Source organism: Trichoderma citrinoviride (genome assembly GCF_003025115.1).
Source record: "Trichoderma citrinoviride strain TUCIM 6016 unplaced genomic scaffold BBK36scaffold_17, whole genome shotgun sequence".
Lineage (NCBI taxonomy): Eukaryota > Fungi > Ascomycota > Sordariomycetes > Hypocreales > Hypocreaceae > Trichoderma > Trichoderma citrinoviride.
Genome location: NW_020194725.1, coordinates 49,303 through 73,050, shown reverse-complemented (window position 1 = coordinate 73,050; position 23,748 = coordinate 49,303). Strand labels below are relative to the sequence as shown.

At 54.3% G+C, this 23,748-nt stretch overlaps 9 protein-coding genes and 1 non-coding gene across 10 annotated transcripts; 2 read left to right on the top strand and 8 right to left on the bottom strand.

Annotated features, from left to right (window-relative positions):
- Positions 1-4: 4 nt before the first annotated feature.
- BBK36DRAFT_1129295 (hypothetical protein) lies at positions 5-1,824 on the bottom strand (the record flags this gene model as incomplete). Its single annotated transcript, XM_024891726.1, has 2 exons — positions 5-1,649; positions 1,742-1,824. The coding sequence occupies 2 exons, from the start codon at positions 1,822-1,824 to the stop codon at positions 5-7; spliced, it is 1,728 nt and encodes a 575-aa protein (XP_024745639.1).
- Positions 1,825-2,335: 511 nt separating this feature from the next.
- On the bottom strand, positions 2,336-3,505 carry BBK36DRAFT_1129112 (NAD(P)-binding protein; the record flags this gene model as incomplete). The annotated part of the gene is made up of 4 exons (XM_024891707.1): positions 2,336-2,624; positions 2,690-3,006; positions 3,068-3,350; positions 3,423-3,505. 4 exons carry the CDS (start codon positions 3,503-3,505, stop codon positions 2,336-2,338), a joined length of 972 nt encoding a protein of 323 aa, XP_024745638.1.
- A 1,265-nt stretch (positions 3,506-4,770) lies between these two features.
- On the bottom strand, positions 4,771-6,469 carry BBK36DRAFT_1129222 (NAD-dependent aldehyde dehydrogenase; the record flags this gene model as incomplete). Its single annotated transcript, XM_024891715.1, has 3 exons — positions 4,771-6,217; positions 6,301-6,342; positions 6,408-6,469. The coding sequence occupies 3 exons, from the start codon at positions 6,467-6,469 to the stop codon at positions 4,771-4,773; spliced, it is 1,551 nt and encodes a 516-aa protein (XP_024745637.1).
- A 637-nt stretch (positions 6,470-7,106) lies between these two features.
- On the bottom strand, positions 7,107-8,769 carry BBK36DRAFT_1172516 (alpha/beta-hydrolase; the record flags this gene model as incomplete). The annotated part of the gene is made up of 2 exons (XM_024895740.1): positions 7,107-8,486; positions 8,548-8,769. The coding sequence occupies 2 exons, from the start codon at positions 8,767-8,769 to the stop codon at positions 7,107-7,109; spliced, it is 1,602 nt and encodes a 533-aa protein (XP_024745636.1).
- Positions 8,770-10,274: 1,505 nt separating this feature from the next.
- BBK36DRAFT_1129215 (glycoside hydrolase family 43 protein) lies at positions 10,275-11,954 on the bottom strand (the record flags this gene model as incomplete). Its single annotated transcript, XM_024891714.1, has 1 exon — positions 10,275-11,954. The coding sequence occupies one exon, from the start codon at positions 11,952-11,954 to the stop codon at positions 10,275-10,277; it is 1,680 nt and encodes a 559-aa protein (XP_024745635.1).
- Positions 11,955-12,821: 867 nt separating this feature from the next.
- On the bottom strand, positions 12,822-17,960 carry BBK36DRAFT_1172514 (hypothetical protein; the record flags this gene model as incomplete). The annotated part of the gene is made up of 15 exons (XM_024895739.1): positions 12,822-13,476; positions 13,533-13,613; positions 13,682-14,300; positions 14,370-14,434; positions 14,484-14,534; positions 14,585-14,656; positions 14,716-14,914; positions 14,981-15,211; positions 15,266-15,428; positions 15,485-16,179; positions 16,248-16,481; positions 16,550-16,829; positions 16,894-17,087; positions 17,196-17,635; positions 17,812-17,960. The coding sequence occupies 15 exons, from the start codon at positions 17,958-17,960 to the stop codon at positions 12,822-12,824; spliced, it is 4,128 nt and encodes a 1,375-aa protein (XP_024745634.1).
- Positions 17,961-18,735: 775 nt separating this feature from the next.
- On the bottom strand, positions 18,736-19,356 carry BBK36DRAFT_1144752 (hypothetical protein; the record flags this gene model as incomplete). Its single annotated transcript, XM_024893698.1, has 1 exon — positions 18,736-19,356. The coding sequence occupies one exon, from the start codon at positions 19,354-19,356 to the stop codon at positions 18,736-18,738; it is 621 nt and encodes a 206-aa protein (XP_024745633.1).
- Positions 19,357-21,184: 1,828 nt separating this feature from the next.
- On the top strand, positions 21,185-21,284 carry BBK36DRAFT_t180. The gene has a single exon. It is a non-coding gene; the product is annotated as a tRNA-Ala (tRNA).
- Positions 21,285-21,646: 362 nt separating this feature from the next.
- Positions 21,647-22,057, bottom strand: BBK36DRAFT_1162995 (hypothetical protein; the record flags this gene model as incomplete). Its single annotated transcript, XM_024894489.1, has 1 exon — positions 21,647-22,057. The coding sequence occupies one exon, from the start codon at positions 22,055-22,057 to the stop codon at positions 21,647-21,649; it is 411 nt and encodes a 136-aa protein (XP_024745632.1).
- Positions 22,058-22,897: 840 nt separating this feature from the next.
- On the top strand, positions 22,898-23,664 carry BBK36DRAFT_61217 (integral Golgi membrane transport protein; the record flags this gene model as incomplete). Its single annotated transcript, XM_024898357.1, has 2 exons — positions 22,898-23,148; positions 23,250-23,664. 2 exons carry the CDS (start codon positions 22,898-22,900, stop codon positions 23,662-23,664), a joined length of 666 nt encoding a protein of 221 aa, XP_024745631.1.
- Between the last annotated feature and the right edge of the window lie 84 nt (positions 23,665-23,748).

The window sequence follows — 23,748 nt, the reverse complement described above, 5'->3', positions numbered from 1 at the left end:
AGAATCATGAGAGACTGGATGTTTTCTGGAGACGTTCCCAAGAGATCGGATTCAGTTTCCTGAACACCGAATCAAACTGCACAATCTTCGACTCCCACTTGCCATCTCCCTTATACTGCCTGCCAAACAAGGTTGCCTTTCCATTCGTATAGTCGGGCAGCGCTACGTTGACATTGTTCAGTCTCTGTGACGCCGGGACGACGGGCAAAGCGTCCGCCACAGACGGCTCTGGCAACTTGCAACTCGGCACGATGTTCCATCCGTCAAATATGCCTTCTTCTTCGATTCCGATGAGCGAGTAACCCATATTGATCACTGTGAACCCGTCCCAGGCGCCTTCACGGTGCGGAACATCCTTTAGTAGCTCGAGAACCATCCTCCGAAGATTCGGCTGACGGCACTTTGCCAGTGCATAATAGAGCGGCGGGATGAAGCCCATGTCGACGGTGACGTTGATGTCCGGCTTGGTAGCGCCTCGCTTCCCATACAATCTCCTGAGGGCTGCACGCATCATATCCCACAGGTCGTGCGACTGCTTGAGCAGCAGCGAGAAATCCGGTAGGTGGCGGTCATATATCATCTCGTCCGTCCCGCGCAACGAGGTAGCTGTCATGATCCTCGTCATGGTATGATAGAGGAGCAACATCGGTATGGCAAACTTGGTACGAACGTCGGCTCCAGCGACCAATGCCTCGCGACTTGCGTCCATGGCACGAAGCCAGCTCATCAGCGCCGCCTCGAGACGTCGCTGGTTCTCGTACAGCAGTTCCGGGATGGGCTGCTGTTCCAGAACCAGACGGCTGGCTTGCTCTCCGAGGACATGCGACCCATTGATCAGAGTATCCAGATGCTGCCGCGCCTCTCTCAGGGATGGAAAAGATGGCGGTATGTCGTATGTCTTTAACGTCTCTGAACTTTCGCCCACAAACAGCAGATACGAAGAGACGTGGCCAAACAGCGCAATCTGCACGTTGAGCCGCGAAAAGACCTCGACAAGAGTGTCTTCTATTGATTCTGCGTGTGATCGTATGATAATGTCGCCGTCAGAGGCAATGACCCCATCACGCCTCTGAATCTCGCGGAGAAGGCGGAGACCGCTGCTGAGATGCGCATGTCCTGCTGTGAAGCCCCCTCTGAGCAACTCAATGCAGACAAACAGCATGCACGTGATGAGACACACACGAAGCGCCTCTTTGTCAGAACGCTTCAAGCTCTGTCGTAAATGCCGAATCGCCTCGTTGTACTCGGTCAACGAGATGCGCTCTTCGTTCTTATGTGCGGCCCCCAACGCCGTGACAGCATGCAGGACAGCCGGTTCCTGCTCACTCGCCTGCAGAACCAGAGAGTCCCAGAAGCCGGATTCGAACAGGCCGGGAAGCTTAGTGGTGGTGTATCTCCGAAAATACTCATAGCCGAGACTTGCGGGCTGACCGGCGATGGAGCGCCTCTGCGACATGACGACAACCGTCCGCAGGGTCTGCGTCGGCTTGACGCGAACCATAGAGGTTGAAGAAGCAGACATGGCCTTGTCGGGGTTTCCGTAGGCGTTGTTGCCGCCGCCCCAGATGCCGTAGCCGTCGCAGACGCGGCCAGTTGAGAGGCATCGTTGGCACGCTGGTCGTCCCTCGTCACACTTGACTCGCCGCTTTCTGCTCTCTTTGGGTTAGTGGCATGTAGGACCATATATCGGAATGTTCATCACATGTCCATCATATCGTGCTGGGGAACTCCATGTACATACTTGCAAGTCTGGCACCCGGTCTTGACCCTCCGGCGCCCGGTCTTGGCTGGAGGATCCTGTGAGATACTATCAAGGTTTCTCATCTTACCACTAGACTATCCAAGGGACGGAGATACACAGATGTTCCAGTGATAATCTTTCAATTTGGGACTTGAGAAAGACATAGTAGATCGCTGCTCGAGATGAGTAGGTGGGAGTCGAATATGAGGCTCCTCCAGATATCCCGACTCTCATCTGGTGTGGAGCCACCGTCCCGGCTTATTCGTGATGAGAATTCCGGATCTAGTCGATGGAGTTGGCAAATGCTTCGGTCACGTTATTGGCTTGCTCGGAAAGTCTGGTGAGTGATTGGCTGGAGTGGGATGGAGCAGTGGCCGTGTCAAGTCAGCTCAGGGGACAGTACAAAGACGGGGACCAGAGTCAGCATGGCTTTATCACAAAAAGAATCACAAACATGTTTGAAGTATGTATCCCATCTGTCTATATCTCTCATCTACTACTTGGAACTATTCATCTACTTGGATCTATTAATCTACTTGGATCTCTCAACTAAAAAGACACTCGCTTCCCCGCGCATCCTCTGTCCCGTCCAGCTCACTGCTCTCCAAGCAATCCCTTGCTCCCAAGCTCCGTCTCAGTCCACTGCCACAGCTTCTCCGCCAGGCTCTCGTCCCGCGCATACTCGCTCGGCGTCCCAATTCTCGCATACGGCACGACATACGCCCCCGAATTCGCCTGCTTGAAATCGTCGCTGGCGATGGCGAACAGCGAGGACCAGGCGCCCTTCTCCTGCTTGTCCAAAACCCCGAGACAGCGCATGATGGGCGTCGCAGCTCGCAGGATGACTCCAGGCGCGGCCCCTGTGGCTTGTTTGTTCAGGTCGCTGGCTTCCGATTAGCTTTCGATTGCGCCCTTCATTGCAACTTATAGCCAGTGCCCTCAACCTACGTGTCGATGTGGCCTGGATGCACCGCTGCAAACCAGATTGCTCCATTGCGATCCCCGGCTGAAGCAGGGCCGTATCTCTTGTTCAGCTGCACCGTATGTAAGATGTTGGCGAGCTTGCTCTGGCCGTATCTCATCATGGAAGACTCCTTCTCCAGTCCCGTGTCTTCAAAACGGATTCCGCCTGGCGGTGGAAACATGGCGTGCCCATCCGACGTAACGTTGACCAAGCGGACGGTTCCTTCGGGGCTTGACTGGGCGGTGGATTGAAGAAGAGGAAGCAGATGGTGCGTGAGCAGCCAATGCGACAAGTAGTTGGTCTGGACCATGTCAGTTGCACTGGTATATCCTTCTATGGTGAGTCGATACACGTAAACCCACCTGGAATTGAGACTCATAGCCATCCGCCGTCAGCGAATAGGGCACGCCCATGATGCCCGCGTTGTTGATGAGGCCATGCAACGCAGGCTCTTCGTCGCGCAACCGCTTCGCCGCAGCGATGACGCTCTGGAAGCTGGACAGGTCGAGCTGGAGAAAATGAATGTCGGCCGACGAATGCTGTTCCTGAATCTCGTGAATAGCAGCCAGCGCCTTGTCCTTGCTGCGAGCTCCCATGTACACTTTGGCGCCGCGGGTTGCCAACCCAATCACTGTCTGCTTTCCACTGGCGTTTCGTGTTGGCTTCAATTCATTCACCTTTTCATGAGAATTTTCATGCCAGGAGGTTTCGACTTACATGCCAGCGTTGCCTCCAGTCACGAGATACACTCGCCCCTGGAGGCTGGGGATAGAATTGGGGGCAAACTTGGACGAAGGCATTTTCTGGCTTGACAAGCAATTGCTCATTGGCTTAGGAGGCGCGACTTGGGTCTGTGGTATGGTGAACTGGAACTTGCGGTTGACTCTATCCTTCTTCTTCCACTGCCAGTCGTCACTCGACTTCTTCTACTTATAGACTTTCCCATCCTGTGTCGCGCAGGAGGAAGCCAGTGAGGGCACAAACACGCCGCTGCCATCGTTCAGCCTATGATCCGCTCCGCCTGATTCACGGCCCTACCGCTCCGCATCAGCACAAAGCTCACAATCGCGACAACGAGACGAAGAAACGACAGGTCTTGCTGACTACTGCGTTGCAGGTGACTAAGATCTGACGCTCTCCATTTTGTTGCTTCTCCGCAAGCCCGCCAGATTGGCTGCAAATCGATCAGAACTTCCAAATGGATATAGTCGGCCGCTTCGCCTCACAAACTCCGACGGAGACGGCCGCTCACTATGGCGCTGCGCCTCGGCGGATATGATTCCGCCCAAATGTCCGCGCATTCATGTAGACTCCCTTCTTAGGTACTACAAGATTGGTAGAACTGTCTTATGCTTTCGTCTGAAGTATTAATTCAAACTGCGGAATTGGCAACGCCCATGATCGCTTTCCAGTTGAAGTTTGGCACTGACTCTGCAATATGTTTGCTGGTTGGCGCATTGAGTGCCGAAAAGGGAATCCGCCTATGATTCCGACGGGCTTCTGTTGACTTTTCGTCCCTTTGTCTGGAACAAACAAACAAGCATCAGCAGGAGGCTCTACAACCGGCACACGTTGCCATCATAAAGTAGTGCAATCAGAGCGACAACTCTGAGTAACGAAAAAGTAATGAACAGAAGAGATGAGTTGTGCAAAAGGCGGTCCGAAGCTGGTCCCAAACTTGAAAGAATTAGCGAACGGCAACTCATGAAGCAATAGTCTTGGGAGTATTGGTGAGATGAAGTTGAGCAAGGCATTGTTTAAGCTGCCCAGCTATTCGAATACCGGGCTCTCAAGTTCTGCCTCTCTTATCACTACAAAAGTCCCCTCCAGTCATCTTGAAACATGCTTCGAAACTCAAGCGGCCTATAACATAATTTCACGGCATCCCTTTAAAGAGTATGCTGAATAGCAACTTGTCAACTCATCAACGCACCACAGCATATGGTGACAGGAACAAGAAAGAAGTGATGCTCTTGCATTGCCAGCAGGAAAATACCCAGTATCGTCAATTGTTCATTGAATATGTGAGTAAACTCATTAGAAACCTCAATCAAGCATCTTCGCTTCATCCATAGCGAACTTGAGCGTCATCTTCTCTAAACCAGTCGTCCGCCGCAGCTTCATCACTGGAAGCATAATTTACAATAATACTCTTCGTCGTCGTATACGCATGATAAGCATCAACGCCATTCTCGCTTCCCACTCCGCTCGCATTCGAAGCTCCTCCCCACGGGCTGCTCGGATCGTTCCGATGGTGCGTATTCACCCAGACTATGCCAGACTCGATCAGTTCCGAGACTCTAAAGGCCTGGCTCAAGTCGTCCGTCCAGAGCGCGGCCCCTAGGGCAAACTCGCTATCGTTGGCCAGCCCCAGAGCTTCTTGTTCGCTTTCGAATCCAACCAGCAGGATCACGGGTCCAAAGGCTTCCTCGCGCCAGATCCTGGTCTTGGTAATGTCGCACGTTGGGCTTGAGCAGAGAATGGTCGGAGGGAAGAAATAGCCCTTGGAAAGGTCGGTATCGTCGAGCGACGATTTGCCAGTCATCCTCTTGCCGCCACAAAGGACGCTTGCGCCGTTCGCGATGGCGTCATCTACGAGACTGACAACGTTGCCCAGCTGCTTGGATGAGATGAGAGGGCCCATGGAAGACTTTGAATTCATGGGCGAGCCCATCCGCCGCGTGATCGATTCGGCCTTGCGAGCGAGCCGCTCTTCCACAGCTGGCAAGATGCTCTTGTGGACGATGATGCGGGTTGCTGCGACACAGGTCTGGCCGCTTGCGATGAAGGAGCCAAAGGCAACGCCATTCACGGCAAGATCAACATTTGCCTTTTCAAAGATGATCAGAGGCGCCTTTCCTCCCAGCTCCGCGGTGAGCCGCGCCAAGTTGTTGCCAACAATGGAGCCGATCGCTCTACCGGCAACAGTTCCGCCGGTCACGTCGACTTTACGCACAAGGGCATGGCTCACGAGAGACCGCCCAGTCGTAGCTCCAAATCCCAACACAACATTGAAGACGCCATCTGGCAGCCCTGCTTCCTTCAGGATCGGCCCCAGCAACAAGCTGGTCAGCGGCGTGAGCTCGCTCGGCTTCAGCACGACGCTATTCCCAGCCGCCAAAGCGGGAGCAAGCTTCTTGACTGCGATCAAGAGAGGGTGGTTGAACGGCGTGATCTGCACGACGACGCCGAGCGGAACCCGTTCCAGCCAGTTGTGCAGCTTCCCCGTCGTTGGAAGCACAGGGCGCTCTTCGGTACGCAGAACGGCGGCGTAGTATCGGAACCAGCGGACCAGAGATGGGACCTGGGCTTGCATCTCTCTGATGGCACGTCCTGTCTGCTCGACTTCGCACTTGATCAGGGTGGGGAGGTTCGAAGTGAGGAGCTCGGCGGCTTTATCTAGCACGTCTGCCCTCGCATGGCGAGGCGCCTTGGACCAGACGCCGGATTTGAAGACACGATGAGCCAGTTGGATCGTATCATCGACGTCTTGAGGTGATGCGGAGCGACATCTATGGAGACGGCAGGTTAGAGCACGGCCAAAGGCATACACATCGTACAAACCACATATGAGGGGCGAGGATTGATTCCTTACTCTGCGATTGTTTCCGCTGTAGCTGGGTTCTCAACGTTGAAGCTACAGCAACTCTGAGCTTGAGGTCGTTTCAACCCACAGAGATGTGAGTGGAATCCTTGACTTACAGCTCACCGGTGCCCGCCAGTCTCTCACCCCCAACCCACATCATGAGGCTATTATCTTCCATTTCAAGACAGTTTCTTGTGGCTATGACTTTGAGAAATTCAAGAGCAAAGCATTCACATGCACGCAACTATTGCCGCATAAGACAATCCATGTACAGTACATATGTGGCTAATTGAGAGCTTATCAGATGCTTGCAGTCAGCGTGCGGGGAGAATCCCGATATCAACCATCACGTGTCGTCATGGTGCCTCTATGCTAACAAGGACTGCCTATTCATCGTCTGTAAGAATCGCATTAGACAGGGCTTTCAATCCATTTGATTCATTCCTAGTGAGGAGAGTTGTCAGTTTCATTGGTTAGATACAGGAGATTGGTGGATTTCGATGCGACTGGGAAATTGGCGCATGCATCTGCAACTTGAACTCAATGCCGGCTTCAATCACACACCCCAGATTACAATGGCAAACATCAACCAATGGGTTCAAAGTAGAATCAACAAGTCAGTGTATGAAAACAATCAATAGCCATCATCTCGATCCTTCGTCTAGGTACTTTCCGATATATACCAATATACGGCACTCTGGCCAAAGGCGTCTGAGCCATTCACTACCAGCTCATATAGACGCAGATGTTTCCCCACCAGCAGAAGCAGCATTCAATAGATTTCTCTTCAGATAACAACAGCCCATGAATCTTGTTCACATCGTCAAGGCAACCCCGTTCCTCGTCCAGAAGTCGCACCGCCGCTTCAGGCCCGCGTCCACCGGAATCATCTCCGCCTTGCCTCCCGTCTGGAAGGTGAGCCGGCTCTGCGCCCCGAAACCCCATTTCGTCCACAGGGGATACTTGCCGGCGTCAAACACGCTCCTCCCGTTAGGGTTGTAGTACTTGATAAAGTTGAGCCAATAATGCTGCATCGTGGGCGAGGCCGCAGCGTTAGTTCCCCCCTCCTGGTAGCTCGCCGGCGCACCGTCGACGTAGTCCGCGCCCCAGAGGGCGTTGAGCTCGACCGTGTGAGGAACGCCCAGCCCGGAGGCCATCTGCTCGGGATCCTCGACGTTCCATCGATACACCCAAGCGTCCCTGCCGTGCGTGGCCACGACAGAGCTGATGTACATGCCGGGACACATGTAACGGGCTTCCTGGTACACATTGCTGGCATGTCGCCAGTAGCAGCCAACAGCAGGGCAGCTCGTGTTGGGGTTGGGATATAGTTGGTTGATCTCGCCAAGCATCTCCAGCGTCAGGACTGGATACTGGTCCAGCACATAACCGTTGCTCTCCTGAAGCGTGGCGGTATCCTTGGGAGCAAACTTGGTCCCTCCGTTGCTGTCGTCCCCGTAGATAGTAGGCATCCGGATGAACTTGCCCTGCTGAAAGACTCTGTACGTGTAGTCCTGCACGAACTCGTTGTCGAGGGTAGGCAACCACATGTAGTTTGGCGGCTTGGCTGCGCCTGGAAGAGGGATGTTGAAGTTGCTCGTCTGCAGCTCGACGGCCGTCTTTCTGCGCATACACGCGAGGCTGTCTCTCCCAACACAACCCACACGGGTCGCAAACTGGGTGTACATGTACTGCGACTGAGCTACCGACAGCGTCGTTGCAAACGAGGGAGACTCGGCAATCGCAGCGTGGAAAAGCCCCCGGTTGGTTCCGTTGTTGGCAGTCAGATGGTATGTCACGCTGGCTGCACCAGCACTGCTTCCTCCGAGGACGACGTGATGGGGATCGCCTCCAAACTTGGCGATGTGCGTCTGCACCCATTCCAGCACCTTGCGCTGGTCACGAAGGCCGTTGTTGGGCACGATCTGGTTACTGTCTGTCATGAAGCCGTATGGACCGACGCGGTAGTTGAGGCTCACAACCACAATGTCGTGGCCGCTGTTGATGATCAGGCCGGAGGCATTGGTATTGGGGTTCGAGTTGAGGTTGAAACCACCGCCCTGGATGTAGAGAAAAACAGGGAGCTTGGAAAGTACCGTGGCCTTGGTCGGAGCTTGCACGTCCAAGAACAGGCAGTCTTCAGACGTCGAGTTGTCTGTAGGCGAGCGACCTGTTCCGAGACAGTATTTCCCATGCTATACATAGACTGTAAGTCACACAAGACAGTCGCCAACTGAATCTGGCACAAACACTGACCCTGGTCGCGTCTTGCACTCCCTGCGTACGCAGAGGATCTTGAGGAGGCGCAAACCGCAACTGACCCAGCGGCGGCGCAGCGTAACGAATGCCCAGCCATTGGCTCACGCCGTTGGGAAGTGCCTGTCCCTTGTAGACAGAGTATCCAACATCCACAGTCTCTTGGACAGCTCCCACTACCGAGGACAGCAGTGCGGGCACGAGAAGGCTTTGTGCCAGCATGTTGATTGCGTGAGAGTCGCGTGGGGTTCAGTTCGCATTCAGAAGTTGCCTCGTAGAGCGATGCTGCCCCGTAATATATACGTATGTGTGACCGGCTAGACATTGACTCTGTGCAGATCCGGATCCGGATCATTGCTCTGATATCGACCACTCATGGGGGGGTTCACCAATCGGCCGAGTGCGCCTCCCGGTCTAATCACTCTCCCTGCGTCTTCTCATTCGCATTCTCTCCGACGCCAGCATGAAGCACTCTATGCACGAGGAAAGACGTTGGTCGTATGGAGTAAAAAGGCCGATATAAGCGTTCGTGAGGAACAGCCAAGATCTCGCTTTTGCGGGGAGAGACGATCCAAAGCGCGGGGAAGCTTGACGGATGGACATGGTCTACGGATGAAGTCGGGGAACCCCAGAGCATTGAAGACAGAAACCCATGCACAAAAGCACCCATGGGGGACGGCATTGCTCTATCCAGAGGAACAACTCGGGGAGAGACGCTCCGATCCTTCAGCCTGACACAGCACGAAACGGCCGCTGGCTTTCGGCTTTCTCCAACTCGGAGACCCGCTACCGCCGTCACCATCTCACCTCCAGTGGGGACGAAAACTGTTGGACTTTGTTCCCTTTGTTGGCCTCTCGCGAGATCCATTAGCAAGCATTGCCCCATTAGGCAGCTCCTCACTTGCCGCTCCATCAAATGCCGTATGCTGGCCGGGGGAGTCACGAAGCGAGTCCGGGGTTGAGTGTGATATAGGGCATAGCTCGCTGACTTACCGGTATGCTTAAAGAATATACCCCGAACTTTGTGTACTTTGTTTGTCTTCTCAAAGGTCAGGGATAGAGAAAAACGGGCGCGGAAATTGATACTACATGTACTGGCGGCATTCGCATGTCGGGGGCCCTCCGAGCACCGATATGCACGGAGACACTGCGTTAGACAAGCCAAACTGAGACACGCATGCATGATAATGCCTACTAGTAGTAGTAGAAGGATTGATCTTAATATAGAAAGCAAAGGGATTGCTATCCAGCCGCGTCTGCACATAGAGACGTGCGACGGCATACTGTTGATCAACATACTCGGTGTTTATCCTACTACCGCCAATCTCGTAGAGCTTTGCTTTACGGGGACTATCCGACGTCTATTGGAAAGCAAAAGAAAGCTTGTTGACCTTTTCGAATGGATTCTGGGGGAGGGACCTCAACCACCCGGACGAGGCATTCATACGCCAATCCCAGACATCCTCAATCTCACACACTGAGATTTCGGAGAGAAGAAAGGCGTTCCCAGTACCACCTCGTGGGTTACAGTTCCGGCATCTCCCTACGGTAGCATCAGCTCCAGCTATTCTTTGTTCCATCGGGGATCCCCCTTGACATATGCAATCCCACGTAGTATCACATTGGTCATGTAAACACATAGTAGTAGCCTCCTAATCAGCAAGAAAAACAGTGACGGCTGCTCCCTATCTGACTTACACATCATAACTACAAAGCATCAAGCTCCTTCAAACCCTCTGAATCCCCTCCATCGACACGCTGTACCGATCCGTCGGGTCATGCGCAGGCCGATACACAAAGTAATCAAACGCAGCCTTCCCCTCCGTCCCATTCACATCCGAGCAAGCCAGCCCAACAAAAGACCCCGTGAAGCTCCCATGAGCCTGATGCCCACCACACTCATCCGAAACAATCGACGCGTCCAGCACCGGCCCAATCTTCTGCAGCAGCTGCTGCTGCTTCTGCTGCTGCTCGTCTTTACCCTCTTCCGCGACGAGAGCGTAGTAAAACTGCAGCTTTTCGCCACGGATCTTGGCCGCGAGCTTAACTTTTCCTTGCTGCGGGATTCTCGCATAATACGCATTCTCCCCGACGTCCTGGAGCTTGCCGTTCGGCCACGATGCCTCTGACCGCAGGATCTGGACCTCGCGCTGGCCGTTGGAGTGCGCCGACACGGCGAGGTAGAAGAAGTTATATCGCGAGTAATACAGCGTCAGGCCAGCAAACTGACGCTCGTCCTCGGGCGAAAAGTCAATGGCCGTTTCGGCGTCAAAGGAGAAGTGCGTCTGTCTCCGAGCAACGAGGGACTGCTCGAACCAAGAGCCAATCGACTCCCTCCCAGTGAGCACCAGCTTTCCGTTGTCAAACGAAAACAGCCTCTCCGGCTCGGGCGTCCGCAGCCACTGAAAATCCTTGTGAAGACTGCCATCGTGGAACTCGTATCGCTTCTCCTTCCAGTACGCATCCTCGTCCCGCACTCCCGGCACTTCAACGTCCAGCGACGGAACCGGACCGTTCTTGACGTACAGCCAGTCGTCACCCCAGTACGCCTCCTGCAGAGCCGTCTCCCGTCCCAAGACACATCTTCGGTTCTGCCCAATCGGTCGTCCGGCGAGATGCACGAGATACGTCTTGCCATCCGCGGTTTCTACGACGTCCGCGTGTCCAGCCCGCTGTAGTGCCCCAAACGGGTGGTCCTTGGAGGTCAAGATGTGCTGCTGCGGGTGAAGCTCATAAGGGCCCCATATGCTGCGAGACCGTGCAAGCGTCGCAGCATGAGTATATCCGGTACCTCCTTCGGCAGTCAAAAGATAGTACCATCCATTCCTCTTATACAAGTGAGGCCCCTCCACGAGGCCCAGCTCCGAGCCAGGGAAGATAACCCTGCGAGGACCGACGAGCTTGCCCTGCGCCGGATCAAACTCCTGCAGAGCAATGCCCGCAAATGTCCTCGGCCGCTCTCGGTGATCCTGGACCATGTTGACGAACCACTTGCGGCCGTCATCGTCGTGGAACAGCGACGGATCGAACCCGGACGAGTTGCCGTAGACGGGATCCGACCAGGGGCCCTCGATCTGGGGCGCCGTGACGATGTAGTTGTGCGTGTCCTTGAACGAGCCGTCCTTGCGCTTCACGTCCGTGTACACGAGCCAGAACCTGTCGCCATCGTGCGTCAAGCACGGCGCCCAGACGCCGCAGCTGTCCGGCTCTCCTCGCAGGTCAAGTTGGCTGCGGCGGCTCAGGGGACGGACGGCAAGCTCCCAGTTGGCCAGGTCCGTGGAATGGTGAATCTGGACCCCCGGGTACCACTCAAAGGTCGAGGTGGCGATGTAATAGTCCGGGCCAACCCTCACAATCGAGGGGTCGGCGTTGAACCCTGGCAAGATGGGGTTGCGAACCAGTGGCATGACGAAGGACGCTCGATGTCAGCTTATCGAGTTCGATTCTATGTCTCCTATTATCCGGATCGCTTGATTCCTCACTCAAACTCCCCTTCCAGATTGCAATGAAACATCAAATCACTGTTATTTTATTGTTCCTTTTTCACTTTTCTATGTATGCGAAATCGGCACTCATGAGGAGATCCCTTTCTCCAACTTAGCCGTGTGGAGAAATCACTCTTGCAATCAGGCTGATTTGTATAAAAAGGCACAAGAGACTCCGCATGGAATCGGCGCTTTCCCGAGTTCTCTCTCGCTTGGAGGCATCAATCGGAAAATCCTCTTCCATACCTACGGCTTACGAGGGTGATGCTCATACGAAAAATGACCGCCCGCAGGACTTCTTGGCTACCTAAGGAGAGAAAGCCCACTTGGTGAGTGCTGCTTCGCATTTATCCGCGGGTTCTGCTGTGGATATGATATACATGCAGTATCTCAGCAAGTATAACTGGATACGATATTGGACCAATGCTCGTCAGGTCTTGGTCATGAGATTATAAGCTTAATTTCGAAAGCTCTTCACTCCACTTCTCTGGCTTGAGAAGTTCAATTGCGAAATGGCGTTGAACGGCTCCATTCATTCAGTTCCGTGTCTATGTGAGCTGCTAACGAGTGGGCTTGACGCTTTTGTGTATCGTTAAAGACTGGTATTATATGTCAGATATACCTAACCAGGTCTACTTTCAGCATACATTAATCTCGCCAAGGAGCTCTCGCGCAAGGACAGGATACAGGACCACAATCAATAGTATCTTCACAAGACCTCGCCTCTACCGCTTGCAACCAGGCAACATCCATCAAACGCAAGAAAAGAGAAAAGGTAAAATACACCCGTCATTTGCTCCTCAAATGTTCGATAACCTCCTCATAGTCCCCTACCAGGGGAACCCTCCCATCCTCAACCCAAGCAATCTTATCATGCCCGGGCCTCCACCTGCCCAGAACCGCAAGCAGCCTATGCGCCACAATAACAGCCGTATATCCATGCCGTCTGAACTCGCCCTCCATAATCGTGTAAAAATACTCCTCCATTTCCGAGTCCAGCGACGAAGTAGCCTCATCCAGCAGAAGAATCGGCTTGCGCGCATCAGCCCCGGGATAGTCCGCTTCAGCAGCCAAGGCATGTTTACGAACGATGGCACGAGCCAAGGCGAGCAGCTGGCTCTGTCCCACTGACAGGGCGGGCAACGCAGAGAGTTCGCTGTTCAAGACGTCTGCTGCCGTGCTGTCACTCTTGGTCGAGAGCAAGGGCCAGACGTTGACCCTTTCCAGGGCGTCTTGGAGGACTTCATCCGACACAGCGGAATGGGGATCCAGGTTGAAACGCAGCGTGGCTTGCGGTATAAAGAACGGTTCCTGGGTGATGGTGATGAAGCATTTCTGCCGCACAACCGACCTGGGAGTACGAAGCAGGTCTTGCCCGTCCACCTTGAGCACTCCAGTGCTGTCGATCAAGCGCAGCAAAGCAGCAACAATCGTGCTCTTCCCGCTGATTGAACTGTCAGCGATCAGAAGAACAATATTTCGGACTTGTAAGCTACTTACCTGCCAGTTCGACCTATTAGGACGAGCTTCTGGTCAGCCTTGATGTCGATGTTGACGTCGTGCAGAATCTGATGCTCAGGGCTGCTCCCGTCAGTTCTTGTACATACATGCCTTTTGTAGATTGACGCATCAACTTCAGCCTAACTCACCTGTATCCCGCATCGAGATGGGCTATTTGCACTTCTCCCTTGGTCGGCCACCCGGCATGCGTCACGAGGTCCTCCTCCGGTCGATCCTCCTGGGGGGTATACCTCTCCACGTTCCGAAGTCGCGCAATGGCACCAAGGGACACCTCCAAGGACGCCCACGACTCAACCAATCTCACCAGCGTCGCATTCGCAGCCAAAATGAGGTTGAGCGCAGCACCGATATCTCCTCCCGTCGTCGTCCCTCTCCATCTCACAGCGAGAACAATCAGCCCAATCGCAATGCCATTGACGATCAGGTTGAGTATCAGACTGAGCCACCGCTGCACGCACATGAGCGCATATCGCGGTCGGAGGGCCCAGTCGAGCGCCTCAATGTTCTTCTTCTCGGCTGCAGAGGACCAGCCAAAAGACCGTATCGTGACGACGCCTTCTGCCGTTTCCAGGAACCACTGGTATAGTGAAGACTGGTACTCTAGTTCGAGGACTCGCAGCTGGCGGGACGTCCGAAGGTAGATTCTCTGAATGAGATAAACGGCAACGACGCAGATGGGGAGGCAGACAGTTAGCCATCTCTGGATATTGAGGATGAGCACGAGCTGAAATAGCATTTTGAACATTTCTACCATATGACAGACACGTGTTAGTAAGGTTGGGAGGGACACCTAAGTAAGGAGGATGCTTCTCTTACGGGTAGAAACCGTGATCAGGGCAAAGGGAAGCTGCCTGTCCACATAGGATATATCCTGACTGAACCTATAGCTGGGTTAGAATGTCTTGCGAGAACGGTGAATCTGTCTCTTACCTGTTCAGGATGACGCCAATGTCCGTAGTGGTGAAGAACAAAAGTGGTGCGCTAGATAACATGAGTCTATGTATTCCATCAAGAAGCGGTGTTGGCCATACCCAAATATAGTTCGAAGAAGAGACTTGTGCAGCAAAGCGCCAGATCTCGGGGCTATCATTATGTTTGTACTCCTGATTGCCTCACGGTCAGCAATTGCAGTTACTCTCTTCATTCTCTCTCTTAGACTCACCATGTGCTACCATTCGTTGCCACCCAAGCTAGAACTGCCAGCGCGATATAGCCAGCCATGTAATAAGACGACTTATCCGGAGGCCCTTCCGTCCACCACTTCAACAGGTACTGTGGGAAGAACATGCCAAAGGAGTACGAGGCCGTGCATATAAGCAGCATAACCACGTTGAAGGTGCCGGCGGACTTGAGATAATATGCTGTTCACGCCATCAGATCAGGACTCGTCAAGCTGCTTTAGAGGAAAAATGTTGATAGGAGCTTACAATAAAGCGAAAAGTCTCCCGTCTTTCGATATAAATCTTCCTCGGCGTCCGCCGTTGCCTGCACTTTTCCTTTCACGGCCTTTGCAACAGCCTCTGGCTTCTTCGTTTCTTGTGCAAAGGTGAACTTTGTTAGTTCGGATAAGGAGGATTTGAGCTCGTCCCACGATCCTCGCGTGGCAATGCGACCCTTTTCGAGGACCAAGATTTCGTCTGCGACGTGGAAATGCTGGGCTTCGTGGCCGTTAATCTCAGACAAACAGCAGAGGCGGCGGACAGGTTACTGACCAGAATTCGTGACTAGAAAGACGGCAGTGTTGTTCTTTTTGAACCAGCCATTCGGCCCAAGCAGGTTATCAACCACGGTGTTCTCAGTATTGCCATCCAAGCCACTGAAAGGATCGTCCAGCACCACAATATCGTGAAGGGAGTATACCAAGCGCGCAAGTGCCTGTAGACAACCTCAGTTATCAAACGCATCAGTAGAAGATAATGCCATCATCTTACCAGTCTCTGCCTTTGACCTCCTGAAAGGTTGATACCCCGACTGCCAACAACAGTCTCGTCGCCATCGGGAAAACCTGCCAAATCATGGTCCAGACAACAAGCAGTGATAGCAGCATCATATCTCTCCTTATCAACGACCGTTGAAAAGCCACCTACAATCTGCTTAACGGTACCTGTTGGCAGCCAGGCCTGCTGATCGCAGTACCCGATAGACACGGAAGAAACCGTAACGGTGCCCTCAGAGGGCGGAATCTCGCCCAGTATCACCTTGGCAAGGATTGATTTGCCGCTTCCAACGGGGCCGGAGCATGTCGTTACAGATCCCCGAAGAAGCACCAAGTTGACATCATGCAAAAGAGTATCCTTTGTCGTTGGAGAGTCTACAGTCACGCCGTCGAGGCGCACAGCAGCGCCTGTCGAATGGGTTCTCGGCGCATCTGAGGGAGGAGCTGTCACACGGCGTTTGTCTGTACGCGGCGGCTCAAGCAGATACGCTTGGATCCTCTCAAAGTTGGCCGAGGTTGCCACGGCATTGGGCACGATTGTCATGATCATGTTTGCGGGCTCCGTGACGAGTGCCAAGATGGCAACTGTCGTGAAGGCGGTGCTGACGTTCAGCTGGGAGCCGTGAAGACGAGCAACGGCAGCGTAGACCACGATGGTGGCCACAGGCGCAAAAATCCCAAGCGCGTTCGCTATTCGAGGAGCGTCAGCGTACGACACAAGACGGGCAGGGCATTATGATGTAGCAACTGAAGCCTACCGCTTGCGTTGTAAACCGCATTCATGAAGCGAACGTTTTTTGAAGCCTTGATCTCGTCTTCCCGAAGCTGATCGACATAGTTCATGATTGCTCCCGACACACCCAGAGCCTTGACGCTCTTCATCGACCCAAGAACCGAGCTCAGAACGGATATCCGCCGCTGAGTAGCCATGTTCCAGCCCTTTTGTCGCACCCGAATGTTTTTCGCAACATAGCGGCTCACCTGCGAGCAAACTGCATGCCAATGATTGCAGTCAGAAAACCCGTTCTGCCAAGCAACTTGATGCAGTAGGCCAACTTACAGACGATGATGATGAAGGGTAGAGGAGCAAGCCATTTCACTTGGCGAACCAGAAGAACGACGCCGAGGACGAGCTCAAACAGCTTTGCCCAGGCTTCGTGGACCATCCTTCCCGCCTCGACTGCGCCGTCCACGTCGGTGCTCATGATGGTAATCACTTTGCCCGTCTCGGCGGCATGCGAGCCAATGTGCAACGCCTTGTTGTAGATTAACGTCGTGAGGGACGCACGCGTCATCAGTTCAAGCCTGTTGGTAAGGTGGAAATATCTGGCATGCGAGAACTAGCCGATCATCGTCAGTGCCTGTTCTATACACCACACCGCACGTATCTTTTCTGATGCTCACAGTCTGGCCCAAGTAGACAAAGGCCGCCGCCACGACCAGCCAATATCCTTCGCTGGCATCGTCTCCCTTGGTGTATCCTTGGACAAATCGAACAGCCTGTTCAATAAGAATGGGCTGGCCACATCTGAATATGACCAGGCCCAAACGTGGCAAAGTGGCAGCGAAGAAGGGGCCTGCCAGACACCGCAGCAAGACTTTCAGCAGCGTCAAGATCGACTCCGACTTTGTTGCTACAGCAAGTCAGAATCTGTACAGTCCTTGTGTTCCCAAACTTGGTGCCATTGCCGCCCAGTCAAACTCACATCTGTGCTCCCATGCCTTTAGAATCTTCCGTCGCAGGCCCTCTGCCTCCAGCTCACTGTCCAGAGGCGGCAGATGGCTCCCACGAAGGATACTTCGGTTGCCTCGACTCAGCAGCCCAATAAGCCACCCAAAAAGCATAGAGCTGATCAATCCAGTCGTTTCTTCCGGAGAAGACCTGCTGTATTCCGATCTCAGGATGGATGTCTTCTCCTGGGACTCGAGAACCAAGATGGCAGCTCGAGAGGCAACCTCGGCCACCAGGAACGCATGATTTCGGCCGCCATTGCGAACGTCGGAGAAGCCGGGATACGTCAATGCGAAAGTGTCAAAGACAACAGTGAGCAACAGATAGAGCACGATGAGATCAGACGGGCGAATGGAACGCTTGTGCTCTGCGATGGACAGCCAGACCAAGCCGGCGGATGCAACCAACGCTGCACTGCGCGAGACAACTCCCAGCCATTGTGTAAATCCCTCTGAAAGAGCCAGAACAAGATGGGACAGCAGAATCGCAGGCAGAAGCAAAGCTACGAGCTGTTTGTTGTTTTGAGCGCGCAAAGTCAGCGTTGCAGCAACAACATGAAGGAACGCGTCGCGCGGGATGAAGATGCACACACGGGTTTCAAGACGGCGAGCCAGTTCGGCTCTACCTTGGTCTTCTCATGGCGGAGAATCCACAGCCGATATGAGCCAAGGAGAATGAATGCGAGCGAAGTCGCCGTGGTCAGCGCGAGGAACAAGGATTCCTCACCATGAGACGCCATTGTTTCCCACCTATGCTTTCATGCCGAGCCCGTCTCGTGTACAGATGCGTCTTGGAGCGTAGTGGCGGGCAGAGGCTGTCTATATCTGCATCTTACAGGTAATGTACCTTCTGATAGTATACCGCTGTGTCTCGTATGCGCTTATCCAGGATGCAGCAAGCGATGATGACCGCTGTCTCACAAAAGTGCAGACGCGACGTCCATGCTTCCTCTTTCAACCAACCCGATCTACAACAGTGCAGCGCAACCAGCCTCGAGAATTGCGTGCTGTTGGACCGTGTCCAAGGATCGTCTGTCTGGCAATGCAATACGAGGCAGCGGCGCCTACAAATGGTCCGTTTATGCTCAATCTAGGCCCTATCGGTGCTGTCCCTCTGAGGCGCCTTATCAAATGCAACCGTTCTTTTGCGGTTGTTGGGCTTAAATGGTAAGGCAAGGTTATTGTTTCCATCAATTGGAGGGTTTCGGCAAGCTCCCCGCGTCAGCGTCACCGTCCACGGTCATCACAGTTGCTATGAATAGAACGCACATGGAAGCAACATGAGCCAGGGACTTGTGTGAGCGGCATGAAACAGGGAACATGGGTGTACAGAGGGTTGAACTCATTGTTCATGCTTTTTATTGACGAGGGTATCAAGTGTACCATTTTGTTCTAACACACCAACGCCGGCGACAACGACAACAACACCACCTAAAAGGAAGTGAAAAAGGAAGAAGAAGAAGAGGAGGAGAAGAATAGCAGTCGTCATATGCACACAGGAATAGCCTCAGCAGCTCAGTTGATGCCAAAAGCCTCCTTGGCCTTGTTCCAGTACGCCAGGCGGTCATCCGAAACCGCCGCTCCAACACACGCCATGTACTTGGTAAATCCATCATCGGGATTCGCGTTGAAGGCCGCCTGGACAGTCGATTCGCAGTACGTCTTGTAGTACCAGGCGCCGCTGGCAAAGTTGTACTCGTCGGGCTGGACCAGGGCCAGGATCGAGTTGAGGTCGGCGTCGGCCAGGCCGTCGACGGTGGTGAACTGGGACACCTTGTCCTTGAGGGCGGGGATGCTCATGGCATACGCCAGGTTGAACTGCGCCATCTGCATGTTGGCGGTGCCCTGGCCAGCGCGGCCGGGGGAGATGTTGTGCTTGTACTTGAACTCGCCCGACTCGAGGGCCATGAGGGAGACGATGGCGGCCATCTCGGGCGTGGTGTAGATGCCGTAGTCGGACATGCTCTTGGCGATGAAGGGCGCCGCCTGCTCGGCGGTGCGGCACTCGCTCGAGGGCGACGTGTCCGCGCAGGACGTGGCCGTAGGCGCGATCTTCTGGACGATCGGGACGGCGGGCAGCTGGGCGGCGGCGAGGGAGGCGAGGCCCAGGACGACGGAAGCAGTTGAGAAATACATGATGCAGGGGTTTGTTGTGTCGTGTGAGGTTCGAGTGAGTGAGTGTGTACGTGCGTGGGCGCAGAGGGTATATGAGCGTAGATGCGTGTATGCAACGAGCAGATTCTCTTCCGGAAGAGAGCGCAACAGAGGACACCAGGTCTTTGTGATGAATCAAGAACTGTTCAGAAACTTGAATAATGAAAGGACAGGTCAAGAAGGCAGAGATAAGGAGTGATGCGGTGCCAGCCAGCGACGCAGGAAAACAAGGAATGAACGGATAGATGGAAGAAGAACCGCGCTTGTCAGAAGGAAATCATGAGGGATGCCATCGTGAAGTCTGACCCAGTCCCTTTTGTATATTTGCTCCCTCCTCATTCACCAGCCAGACAATAGAGCGAGGGGCCTTGAATCATGCTTCGCCAGGGGCCACATGGACAGGCAGGCGACCAAATCGGCCTCCAAGAGAACGAGCTTGCATTGATTGGGCGGCCAAAATGCACCCAACAGCAATCTCTGGCATCTCTTTGGCCCCCCTGGCCAACCAAAAGCGCTCGCAGGCACCATTTCACGATCGGCTTCCCCCCCAGCAGCTTGTCCGCTTGTCCACTTTCACGCGCCGCTAGAAGATTGGCTCCCTTTTGCCGGGAAACAGATGGACAGGGATAGGCCGGGCAGCGTCCAATCGCAGTCGAGAAGCGCAGAGGGAACAGTCTCTTGAAACATGCAGAGCTGAGCTGTGAAACGCCAGGAGGGCGCTAATATGGCAAAGACGAATGGCCATGCAAGGGACGTTGAATGCGTGCAGGAGTGGAGGAGGGGCGAATCAAGGGGGAAAGAAGTCGTGATAGTTGCACAAGGGCTATGGAAGCACATTGTGAGAACGACTGCGGCGGCTGGGGCTGGAGCGGTGGAGGCAGAAATCGATCCGGCTTCATCTCTGGAATTCAAATAGATCCATGGCGTGCCTCGGCAGCCGTCTGTGGGGGAGTTTGCATGTTGGCGGTTGCATTCACAGACAAGGCTCGGAGGTGGTGATGGTATGTATCATGCAAGCTTACCTACCTGACGGGTATAAGTTCTTTTGCCACCTGATGGATATCGGCAACATCACTTTCGATGCTTTTACGCAGTCCTCGTATGTTGACCCGCTGAACACTAGAGCCTCGCATGTTCCTTGATCACTTTCGTCTCTGGCATGAAGATCCCTACTGCCTGCTGCAGCTTTGGGGGCCTTTGTCTGTGTGTGTCCGTCCGTAGGTATTCGCTTATTCCACCTGCTGAGGATATCCAGAGTTGGCCATGCCACGGTTATTACGCGCGTTATTTCCCGTCGAGACTTTATGGATCCTGCTTCGCTTTCCCAATAGATGGGAGAGATGATGATCGACAACAGCTGCAATGCGAGGATATTATACATATATAGTGCAAGTATCTGCACAGGCCGTCGTCGCAGCATCAGGATGTATGAGATGCCAGATACTACATGTGTACTACCCCAGTCCCGTCGACGGATTCCCGTGTGAGGCCATCTGGGAGACCCTGATGGCGAGCCCGACGAGCCGTAAAGCATCACCTCAGCTGGCCACAAAACGACACCATGCGCCAAAGCCAAGGGAGAGGGCTGAGCTAAATCTGTGCATGGCCGCTAACACGTCGTATTCTGCATATTACAAGACTGACGAGAGACGTGAGGCTAGCCAGCGGCTATTGATAAGTCATTTGAAGCTGGGACTTTTCCGCCAGTTCGGATCATTGATGCTAAAAAGCTCAGAATTTGCTGTCACAGATCCCGACACAACAATCATATTCCAGTTCAGAACCACAGAGCTGGCATCACGAGTCAAATGGGCGAATGGTTTAGTGGTATAATTTTCCCTTAGCATGGCGCAGCCTCCGAGTTGCCACAAGCTTGGGAAAGGTCCAGGGTTCGATTCCCTGTTCGTCCATACGTGATTCTTTTTTGGACCCTTTTTTGCTGCTTACTTCTTCTTCCTCTCATGCAATCGAATGCTGCTTGTCACAGGCCAATTTGATATGGCATAATCTCTTATTGACACGGAATGAGGCCATTACCGAGAACGTTGAACCACCATCTCGATTCAAGCCAAAGTTTATTGCAAGTGAAGAGAAGGGTAGTTCCATATCCAATAACCCCCCATGATGAAATAGTATACACATGTCGTACAGTACATACACGTTGGCATCTATATCAGACCCCGTCCATGCCACCCTTTCCCAGCCCTCAAAAGAGCCCTCAACCCTCACCCCGTCCGTCACCGCACAAAGCCCGCCGCCAACAAAGTCCCCTTCACCTCCCCCTCTTCCGATCCAGCATCTCCTGGATATCGCCCTTCCCCTTGCCCTTCTCCCCGGCGCCCCCCTCCGGCGCAAAGCTCGTCGCAACCTCCATCTCGACGGCGCCCTGCTTGCGCAGCTCCTCCAGCCTCCTCTTCTTCTGAATGTCCGCCACGCGCCACTGCTTAAAGTACTTGACCCAGGCGGCGGCGCAGTCGCGCTCAAAGTCGGCCGACTGCTGGGGACACGCCTTGGCCGCCGCCGAGGCGTCCTTGTTGGCGTCGACGATGTTGTGGGCGTCCAGGCACGCAAAGTAGGCGTCCCGCGCGGCCCAGCAGACGGTGCGCTCCTGGCGGTTGGGGATGGCGGTGCCGCTGCGGATGGCGTCGGCGCGGGTGTCTCCGGAGAACGGCCACCAGCCCATCGTTGCTTTTTCGGTATACGGTGCGTTTATATGAGAGGGGTGATGAAGATGTCAAGCAGATTGTGCCCGCAATGGACTTCCAGTAGGGATGTAACGAGATCGAGGCTGCAACCTTAAGTCGTTGCTCTAATGAGAGGGGCACAGAGAGTATCGATCAGTATCGCGTTGCCGGGGGTCGATTTTCTCATGTAGTTGTCCAGCAAAGAAAGCCCATCAATCACTTGCCAGTGACTTTCAATTGAATCAATCTCGGTGTGTGTAAAGACTCAGAGGTGCTGTGTGCGATGCGTGAATCGATGTAGTAGTATAGAGAACTCCGGGTGCTACTAGAAGCCGCAGTGCTACAATGAAAGTATGACGACGAAAAGGCCGGCAGAATCCCGCGGGCGGTCAAGGCGCAACACGTCTGATGCGGCCTAGCGCAGCATCTGCCTGCAGCCAAGCTGTCACCTGGACCGGCGTATCATCATATCCGCCATCCAGCATCATCTGAACTCCTTCTCAGCAAAACCGCCATCAGTTGCCATCGCCAGCAGCTGCCTCTGCCTCTCCCTCTCTCTCTCTCCTCGCGCCAGCCGGCAGATGCCCGACTCGTGTTCGCATCGCCCACATCAGCAGCTGCGACTCCGACCTCTCTCTCCATCCGCGACCACCATGGACTAGAATCAACAACCCTCGAACCGATGCATCACGCAAACCCTTGGTCGCCTCATCCCATTCGATCCGCATCTCCAAGCGCCCACAGATAGACCTTGCTCGACCATCACTCACCCCCCCTTCCACCCGCTCCTCCAACCCACCGCTCTCCCCAGCAAAAATAGAAACGGCAAAAACACCAGAATGGCTCGTCGCCGCAGACCCCCTCGCGCCGGCGCCCTGTCCGAACTGCAGCCCCTCAAAATCGCCGCCCAGATCGCCACGCTGCAAGGCCTCTACTACTTCGCCGCCCTCGTCCTCATGCTCTTCACCACTCTCGTCGCCGGCATGCCCTTCAGCTTCGATCTGATCCTCACATGGGACCGCGTGCGCGGCGACACGACACAAGGATGGCTCATGGCCTTTGTATGGCTCCTCGACGGAGGCTTCTGCATGTACGTCCCGAGCCCACACCCCTTTTTCTCCCTTTCTTTTTTCCAACGTCGCAATCACAGTTCTTCAGCTAATCCCAGGGCCATTGTTTTCTTATAATCAGGTCCGTCGCCATCGTCATCCTCATCGCGCGCAGCAAACTCGTCCCCGACTTCGCCCTCACCATCCACTTCCTCCACCTCCTCCTCACGAGCCTCTACACGCGCTCCCTCCCCCGCAACTCCATGTGGTGGCTCACCATGGCCGCCTCCTCCGCCGCCGCCGTCGGCCTCGGCATGTGGGGCTGTCGCTACCGCGAGCTCCAGCCCGTCTTCTTCCTCGGCGGCAGGATCCTCGGCTCCGGCACGTCAGGCACCGGCTCCTCCTCTAACAGGAACGCTGCCGCCGGCGCCGGAGGAGGCGGAGGTGCTGCCGCTAGGGAGGGGGGCTCATCGCTGCCTCCTGATCTGGAAGATGGCATGGGCGGCTCGAGCTCCGCGGGGGAGTACGAAATGAGCAGGATGAAGTCTTCAGCATAGAAACATAATTCAGAGTCAGCCAAAGGGAGGCATATATACATAGACGGAGTTTCCAGATCTCAAGATGGGAAGAACCATCTTGAC